The sequence below is a fragment of the Morone saxatilis genome, unplaced genomic scaffold, assembly GCF_004916995.1.
Source record: "Morone saxatilis isolate NCDOM2014 unplaced genomic scaffold, NCSU_SB_2.0 Contig6, whole genome shotgun sequence".
NCBI classification, from domain to species: Eukaryota; Metazoa; Chordata; class Actinopteri; family Moronidae; genus Morone; species Morone saxatilis.
In genome coordinates this window covers 10,137,372-10,147,154 of record NW_023340206.1, presented here as the reverse complement: position 1 = coordinate 10,147,154, position 9,783 = coordinate 10,137,372, and the positions used below count along the sequence as shown (strand labels likewise).

Sequence of the window (9,783 nt, the reverse complement as noted above, 5' to 3'; positions counted from 1 at the left end):
AAAATTGCAGAAAAAATATATAGATTAGATTATTATATATAGGCCAGGTGGCACATATATTGGCCAATTAGCTCATGCAGTGCCATTTTAGTGTGTTAGCAATTGGAAAAAACTGTAATTCTTATGGTAAAGATTGTTTTTTTATTATATACTCCTCAAAACTACCATATATTCTTTAAGGGGCTGCATTAAATAAATGTAGCACTTGAATAAACTAAGCATTTCAAAACATTGATGTCTTCATAAACAAGCCAATTGTATATGTCTTAATGCATTTGTTTGTTTTAATGAATTGTTAATAAGATTAAAACGTGGATAGTGAGACTGTTTACTATACCAACACTTAGTCACCTTACCTAGCTACATTTTCTTTTTAAAATTGCCCTTAAAAATATAGTTGTATACTGTTTTCCACTAGAGGTGAAGTGCTTAGCTTAAAACAATAATATTTAAGACTTAGTGAGGAGGGAGTGTGTTTTATACTGTTCTGTCTATTCATATTTTTAAATTCAATTTAATAACCATTTCCCCAACCATTATGATTTCCAGGCTTGCTTCATATAGACAAGGGAGAAAGTCTGTCTTACAGGTAAGTCTATGGATGAATAGACAAAATTCTGAATAATATACGAAAGTAAAGTGTGATAGTGAGTATTAATGAGTATTTTTAGTGTATTCTTATTTGATTTGACTGTTTTGTTACTGCAATGTCAGTTTTTGCATAGCAGTTAATTAGGTAAACAAATTTGCAGCACGACAGATGGAAATGGAAATTGCAGGTTTTTATCTTTTCATTTGACCACATCGTTAATGTTATAAATCATAAAACAACACACTGATGTGTTTAGCACAGCTTTACAGAGAGGTGGGTCATAAAAGCTATGTTAGACCGCAGAGATAGTGAATTTTAAAATAAGACAATAAACCATACTGACTTTAAATCTCTCAGTGGAGATAAAAGCAACTAATGTAATGAGGAAGCAGATAAACCAACAGTCTTCTGTGTTATATCCAAAGAGTTATAATGCAATTATACAAGCTTATATATATATTGGAGTATAAAGCCTCATCACATTATGTTGTCACCTTTTCTTGGCTTATATGACAAAATAGCAACATATTTTTATGTTGATGAAATGTTATGAACTGGAGATGTTTCCAAAATCCTAAATGATGAAAATGTTCTTCTTTAAATTACATAAAATATGTATTTTTTATTCATCTTATGTGTAATAATGTTTTGTTGCAGAGTGTGGGACAAAATGAGAAAGCCTGCAGCTGAGGCTGCTGTCGAGGCTGTCCCAGGCTGCTCAGACTGAATACACAGTGAGTCACACAAACAAACATACAGGTGATACAAGGCACCATGTTTCATTAAAACTGAAAAGGGACCCGACACAGATAATTTCAGCCCTGTCTTACAGCACTTTGACCTCCCGGGAGTGAGGCTGCAGTATTCTGAGGGTGAAGATGAGTTGGATAGCTTTCCTGAACCAGGGGTAGAACAGAGCATAAATCAGAGGGTTCACACAGGAGTTCAACAGCATTATCCAAGACAACAGGGCATAATATGACAAGCTAGTGGAGGTGTCCTCACCTGCAAAAGCGGGATAGTAATACGGGCAGAAGCACATTAAAAACACAGCTATCACAAGCCCAAGAGTCCTGGCTGCCTTCCTCTCTGATTTTTTAGCGGTTGGAGCTGCAGAGACAGCGGTAGCAGCCGTCTGCAACCGAATGACACGCACCTGAGAAACAGCAACCACAAACACCCTCAAATAGAGAACAACCATGACAGTGCAAGGCCCCACAAAGGTGATAAAGAGGTCAACAATTCCTGAGATGTGGCTGATGACCACCACACACTCCCCGTGGCAGGAGCTGAACCTGTCCGGACGCCCTAAGTGTCCCATCAGAATACACCCGTTGTAGAGAAGAGAACAGGCCCAACAAAGACAGATTAAGATTTTAACATCAGTCAGGGTGATCTTAGAGGAATACAGCAGTGGGTCACAGATAGCCAGATAGCGGTCTATGGATATGAGCACCATGTGGCCCAAAGAGGCAGAGAGCAGACAGTAAGAAACATAAGGAGTCAGAGCACACATCAGCCTCCCCAGCAGCCAGCACGTCTCCACGTAGCGCAGGCCCTCGATGGGCATCACCAGCAGCCCCACCACCAGGTCGGACACAGCCAGCGAGAGGAGCAGGGCGTTGGTCGGGGTGTGGAGCTGCCGGAAGTGGGAGATGGAGATGACGACCAGCAGGTTGAGTGTCACAGTGAGCAGAGTGATGCAGTACAGCAGGGTGTAGAGGACTGCAGTCTCAGAGTGGGGACGCAGCAGCCGCCTGCAGGAGGAGTTGATGTTGGGGAAGCAGAGCGGAGGGCCCCCAGTGCCATCCATCAGGGAGGAGGGGAAGAGCTGTAGCTCCCCATCAGACAGCCGATTTATCCTCCTCAAACCTGCCCTCCCACCTCTCCAAACACCTGATGACTGATGCAACTTTTCTCCCCCTTTTCATCATTCCTCATTCATTCATGTTTGGTTTTAAGTGGGTTTATATGTAGATTTGAGTTAATATAACCTGTGTTTTTAACAAGTAGGCTTATTTTTCCCGTTGCAAAGGTATGAATAATAGATGCTCTTCAGTAGACACCTTCAACCTCTTTGACGTTGAGCCACTGGATTTTATGCAGTATAGCGACTAATTAAAAGCAGCAGAAGGCTCAAGTGGTCATTTAAAATGAATGAATACATCTAAATGCAGGTTAAAAATCCAAAATGATAAGTGCGTGCTATTGTTTCATCATTATTAGGTTGTGTAATTTATTTTTAATCCACACCATGCACACATCATCTTATAAAAAAGTATACAGAGATACTACAGAGCAAAAAAATATCAATTTATAATGAAATTACTTCAAAACTGTTGTTTTTATTATTTTAAACAGAATTTATTTTTAAACTTTATTAAAAAAGTTATGCTATGTATTTATATAGACATACACTCACATGTACAAACATACTGCACTCACATAAACATTACCCCACATTTTAACCACCCAGTATTCCTCCCAGCCTGCGCAGTATATAAATTAAAGTAGCACAATAAAGTAGGAAAAATAAGTGTAATACAAATAGTGAATAAATTAAGAGAAAAGTCCAGTGTATAGACATTAGTTGGTTCCTTCACATATTCAATACATTTGTCATAGGACCTACTCAGTGTACATCTCAATTAGTTCAACAGACAACAGTTTGAGCTCAGTTTTCATGTTTGAACTTCTAGTTTACTTCAACTCAAGATCAATTTTACAACTGACCATGTAGCACTGTGTTAATAAGAATCCATCTTTTTGTAGGGACAGGGTATTAAGACTGTTTGCTATCTTTGGGTAGGTACAGTAGACAGTGAAATAGAAGTTGGCTCGTCGGTGAGAATGTTCTCACAATGAATTGGTTAAAAGAAATGCAGAAACCAGGTTGGTGAAATGCTTTAAAAGGTGTCTGAATGTGACTTTTAGTGTATTGTGTTGGTCTAGCTCTTTCTGCTGTACAAAGAGGCAGCAAGCGTCTTCTGCAGTGTCCTGTAGTCTCCATTGCAACGCCCCCATGTGGCTGCAGCCAGAATGTGCATGCTTTGTGACTGTTGGTTTGCTGAGATATATTTATTTATCAAGAAAGTGTGTACTTATTATTACACATTATTTCATACAGATGTATACCTAAAGAGCTGCTCTGTTAAAATCATTCTCCACTGGGAGCTATGCCTTGTTTGAGGGTCGCTCAGCAATAGTTGGACCAAAGGGGGGGGGCATGTGTTGTTTTATTCTCCTTCTCTTACTCAGATTTTTCCTTTTCCTTGTGATTTACAGGCCTGATTCACACAGACACCTCTCAAATGGTAAGTCTATGGAAGGAAAGGAATAATTCAGAATAAATATATGAATATTATACTTAGAGACGGCTGGCAAAAGAAGGCTTAAAAGATACATTTGCTCATGACAATGTGGTAAAGAAATGAAAAGAGGACATTTTCCACTGAAAGAACAGCTAAAGAGATTCACTTCACTAGATCATTGTCATTTCAATGTTTATATTTATCTTTATATTTGCATGTGTGATAATATTTTGCTCCCAGGCACAAATGCTGCACATAGATTGTTTCATTCAAGGTCAACAGACAGCCAAGTGCAGTATCATGTACTTCACTAGTGATTACGTGTGTGACAAAATGAGAAACTCTGTGCCTGAGGCCTCTGTAGAGGGTCTCTATGATTTCAGCCCTGTCTTACAGCACTGTTGAACCTCGGGAAGTGAGGCTGCAGTATTCTGGGTGAGTGAGTTGGATAGCTTTTCCTGAACCAGGGGTAGAACATGAGCATAAATCAGGGGTTGCGACCGGAGTTCAACAGCATTATCCAAGACAACACGGGCATAATATGCGGCTAGTGGAGGTGTCCTCACCTGCAAAGCGGGATACGCTAAATAGGCAGAAAGCACATTAAGAACAGCAGCTATCACAAGCCGGAAGAGGTCCTGTGCTGCCTTCCTGCTCTGATTTGTTGCGGTTGGAGCTGGCAGAGACAGCCGGTAAGCCAGCGCTGCAACCGAATGAACACGACCTGAGAATACAGCAACCACAAACCACCTCAACAATAGAGAAACCATTGCAAGTGCAGGCCCACAAGATGAGAGTAACATGTCTAGTGGTAGCCTGAGATGTGGCTGATGACCAACCACACCTCCCCCAGTGGCAGGAGCTGAATCCTGTCCGGGACGCCCTAAGTGTCCCATCAGAATCACACCCCGTTGTGAAAAGCAGAACAGGCCCAACAGAGAACCAGATTTTAAGATTTTTAACATCAGTCCAGGTTGATCTTGACGAGGAGTTACAGCAAGTGGGTCACAGATAGCCAGGTAAGCGGTCTGGTATGACCAATGGTGGCAAGGCAGCAGGGAAGCAGACCCCAGTAAGAAACGAATAAGGGATCAGAAGCACCGACACATAGCTCCCCAGCAGCCAGCACGCTCCACGTACGCAAGGCCCTCTGATGGGCCACCAGCAGACCCACACCGGGGTCGGACCAACAGCCAGCGAGAAGGAGCAGGCGTTGGCATCGGCGGTCGTGGAGCTGCGGAAGTGGGGAAGTGGGAGATGTGCAGGCAGTTGAGTGGTCACAGTGAGCAGAGAAGGAAACGAACGGCCAGCAGGTAAGGTACAGGACTGCAGTCTCAGAGTGGGACCAGCAAGCCGCCTTGCAGGGGAGTTGATGATTAGGCGGAAGCCAGAGATGGCAGGGCCCCCAGCTGCCATCCATCAGGGAGGGAGGGGAAAGCAGGGATGGAAGGTGGGTGGCAGAGAAATGAGATAAACACTCTACCAGGCAATTCAATTTATTGTAACTTCTGATATCACCCCTCCATTTTGCAAAAAAAAACAAAAAAAACGCAAGAGATGATGTCACCTCCGTCCACCTTCCACAATCATCCTTCAACTTTTATCAATTCCTTCTCCATTTGGCCTACGAGTTATCTTTCACATTTATTTTTCTATCCTTGTAAAAAAAATTAACTTTTGGGTTCAAGATCTCCTTTGCTGGAGTTAGTATGTTTCAGCCCTGAATCCTAAAATAAAGTTATTAACTAATTGAACAGGGGGCATTTTTATTCCTGGCTGTTGTTATTGTCTAAAATAAGTTTTAAAGTATTAGTCAGTCTTCCATAAAGGCCAAGCAGTTAAGCTATCTTATACTACAGTCCTTCGACGGTTCCAAACCTAAAGTCTTGGCAACACCAAGTTCGACATTTTAACTTTACGTGCTTGTATGGACTAAGGAGTTAGGGGAGAGCAGACTGAAGAACAACTCTTGGTGGTGAGACTAGCAAAAGCCTGACGTTCCAGTACAAACTCACGGGCTCTGCACCACTGCAGAAATACTCACGACACACCAACTCGATAGTTGGCCTGATTTTCAGGGGAAATGGGATCGGGGAAGGGGGGGGAGAGTACAGGACTGGTCGAGGTTTCCGGGTGGAGGATGGATGGAAGGTCCAACCATACTGGCAGCTCCAAACACCTCAAAGACCAGGGTGGTGGATTGGGAATTCAGAAGGAAGAACACCACATCTCCAACCCCGGGTGTCCCATGGAGGGGGGGGGGGGTCGATGTGGAGGTTGGGTCAGGACTATAAATATCCTGGGGCTGCAGCTGGAGACAGGCTGGACTGGAACCAGCCAAAATATGGAACCCTCTAAACACCAGAAAAAAAAAGAAAAAAGGCAGAGGGCCATCTGGTCACTGTCCTGGAAGAAACGGCTGGGGATTTCCTATCCCCAAAAATCGTTTGCAAAAAACTGGGGCTGCAAAGATGTTTTACCAGTCTGCTGGCTGGCGCCAGCGTGCTCTTTTAAGTGCTAGATGGGTTTCTGGGGGCAGGACAGAAGCAAGAAGAGAAGAAAGATGTGTCACGTTGGACTAGGACAGCTGGTGGAGGAAGGAAAGCTGGGCTCAGTAGTGGGCCCCACCAGAGCTGGACTCCGTCCTGGGTGACAGTGGGCAGAGAGAAGGACCTACACAAAGCCCAACCACCCTCTGCACCCAACACCCTTTCCAGTCAGGCCAAGAGGGTGTGTTCATCGCCTTTTATGCTTTTATCTTATTCTTGATTCTGTTCTTTAGGTCAAGGTTTTTTATTTGTTAATGTACTGTTTTGTATTTTGTATGCTACTGGATGCTTTGAATTTCCCTCAGGATAAATAAAAAAAGTTATCTATCTAATCTATCTATTCTATCTACTGCTATCTATCGTAAATCTATCTATCTAATTCTACTCTATCCTTATCTATTATCCTATCTATCTATCTATCTATCTTATTCTATGTCTATCTATCTATCTATCTATCTATCTATCTATCTATACAATAAATATGAAGCCACTGCTTAACTATTGAAAGGTACACTGTAATCATTTCTGTATTTTGTCTATTTTCTCCATTTTTCTATTCTTTATGCTCAGCAAAGCTAACCAGCTTCTGGCTGTAGCTTCATATGACAGTGAAATCAATCTCCTCATCTAACTCTCGGCAAGAAAGCAGAAAAGCCTATTTCTAATATTAATGGCTTATTGCTGACTGAAGTGTTAAGTGTTTACCGGATGTTTTTGCGAAAACAAAACACTATTGCATTTATGTCTTAATACATGTGTGTCAATTATAAAGTAGGGCTTGTTTTAGTGATTTTAAAATGTGTTGAATAAATTCCAACTTTCAGCAGGATGCTGCAGGAGAATCTGGCCTCAGCCTCTACTTCATTATGCCCTTACTGCTCTACATGTCTTTGAAGGCCGAGGACCATCGGACCGCCATCTACTGCTGGGATGAAAAGGTAGTTTCCATCATAAAGAGACAACTATGTCCAAGAGATTTGTTATTTTGTGTGAAGTCCTCAACTAAAAATCTTCTGAACTGCTCGTGTGAACATAGATTCTCTTTTAGTCAAGTGAACTAAAGTTTGTTTTCTACGACATTAAGGGAGACCGCCATACAAACTTTTTGACACAAGTACATCACACACAAGTTGCTATTTGACTTGTTTACCTGTTTTCATCATTACAGTTTATTTTTCTAACACCTCAGATTGGCCCGGCGCCTCAGTGGTTTAGAAGTGTTACTTTATACAACCAGCTCCTCCGCTAATGAGACATTAACATTGTTTTTGCTGCTGGGTGAGAAGCTGTAATTTGCTCTCAGAGGTATTACTCGTTGTGTCTGTGTACAACAACAAATCGTACCACAAGAAAAAGTGCATGTGTTTGTGTGCATGATAAATGTTACAGATGTTGTATATTATAGGTGACTAATTATATTAAAAAATGGCATTAAAATGGACTCTATCCATATTATCTGCAAGAAATATATATTTTATACACAGAAGAAGTATTAGAGGAATCTTTCCCGAGTCCAGATTTCCCAGAATTACAGGATGAGAAATTAAAACAACATGACAAAAGAAATACGATTAAGAAACTCTGTTTTTCTAAAGCTTAAGTGGAAAATCTATTTTTATAATTATTCGTCTGGAGTCCAATATGGTTTCTTAATTTTGCTGAATGTCTATTAATGAGCCAGCAGTATTAGTTTCTATCAGTTTGATGGTGCATTCAGTGGTCACTGATGTCATGTCATTTCTATTGTTTGTGTTTGTATTATTGTATTCGTATGGTAATGAAGCCAGCCGACCATTTCTATCCCTTTATTGTGACTAATAGTTTCATTTTCACAGCTAATGTAAGTTTTAAAAAGTCTACACAGCTGAGCTCTCAAAAGTAACATTTGCAATAAAAGGAAAAACAATATTTTGTTATTTACATTATCTTAGTTATGAAAACAGTTTGGAAGTGTTGAAGCTGTGTGAGAAAACCTCTTCATCATCTGACTGTGTGGCTCATTTATTTGTGTTTGATGGTTGCAGGGAGTGGACACGCTCTGTGGGAACTATGGAAAAGTCTCCTATCTTTGTCATTTAATGAACATTATACAATCCTCCACTTTCCTCGTGGTATGATTTGTTGTTGACTTGTTTAGACTAGATATGTGGCTTCAATGGAGGACATCTGGGAAGAATAGGAATGTGACACAGACCAACTGAGTGAACATCTCTGTGCTGAAGCACTTTGAGGCCCTTTTTGTATCATACAAAGAGTTAAAAAGACTACTTTGTGGCAGAGATGTTCTTCTGAACTGTTATCTGTGAGTGAATAACTAGCAGTTGACTACTTTGGTGTTTAGAAAGTAACGTTTTAGTTTTTTATTTGCACTGAACTGCTTCGTTAGCTCGTCACAAAATGTATTAGATATGTAAATTAGGAAAATGAGTTGATCAGATCCAGAATAAATTTTTTTTAGGACACACCTACAGGGGATCAAAACAAACTTACATGCTCCATCTCTCTCTCCAATAAGATCTGCTCCCACTAGATAAAAATGATAAAAATACAGACAGGGAAATGTATGAAAAGTTCCCTAAATAAGGAATAATCTGCTCCTTTTGTTATTGAATATTGGCTAATTGATTTATTCCACCACGGTACCACAAATTCAGATTATTATTCCAATGACTGTAGACTTTGTTTTATTTCATACACCAGGGTTGTTTTGAATGTGTGCACCATGGTTCAACTTGAAATTACACAACTCAAACTCTGATGATTTATTTTGTAGAGGACACGGTCTGTGGGAACCGTGGAAGAGTACCGCTGGATAATGATCCCATCTGACTCCAGGGTCAGAGAGGATCTACTGTTCTTAACTCGAATAATTTATCATGTGCATCTTGTTGACTTCAAAACAAGGGTTATTAAAGAGTGTAAAAACACATGGACTGTTGACTCTGAAAGAAAACAAACAAATTAAAATGTAATGTCTCATGTTAATCTTAAACAAGGATAAATAAAGTTCTCAGTTCAACTAAAATGAATACATAATAACGATTAACTCCTCTTACCAGAACTACAGGTTAAAGAGTGAGCGGCCTCTAAATGAGGAGCGACAAAGAGCCAATCAGCGATGAGGAAAACACAGGAAGTGAGGTAGACTTCACTCTTTTCTGCTTCATCAAGAGGAGAGGAAAACAAGATGAAGAACTGGAGTTTGTTGTGACTCAGCCAAACACAAACAAGCTAGCTAACAGGTACACAGCTATGATCATCAGGTAGCAGCACCTTCTCTCAATGAGCTACAACTGAAGATTACAAGTCACTTAGACTTAGACTTAGACTT

The 9,783-nt window shown here is 40.6% G+C and overlaps 1 protein-coding gene and 1 long non-coding RNA gene across 2 annotated transcripts; one reads left to right on the top strand and one right to left on the bottom strand.

Annotated features, from left to right (window-relative positions):
- The first annotated feature begins 548 nt into the window (after nucleotides 1-548).
- Nucleotides 549-9,689, top strand: LOC118339733. The gene is made up of 5 exons (XR_004797327.1): nucleotides 549-589; nucleotides 1,250-1,326; nucleotides 3,878-3,906; nucleotides 7,277-7,390; nucleotides 9,512-9,689. It is a non-coding gene; the product is annotated as an uncharacterized LOC118339733 (long non-coding RNA).
- On the bottom strand, nucleotides 1,419-2,415 carry LOC118339732 (trace amine-associated receptor 13c-like). Its single transcript, XM_035677446.1, has one exon. The coding sequence runs from the start codon at nucleotides 2,403-2,405 to the stop codon at nucleotides 1,419-1,421; it is 987 nt and encodes a 328-aa protein (XP_035533339.1). The 5' UTR covers nucleotides 2,406-2,415.
- Nucleotides 9,690-9,783: the final 94 nt, after the last annotated feature.

Excerpts from the sequence above, each read along its gene's own strand:
- LOC118339732 (XM_035677446.1), bottom strand. The coding sequence starts at position 2,405 with ATGGATGGCACTGGGGGCCCTCCGCTCTGCTTCCCCAACATCAACTCC.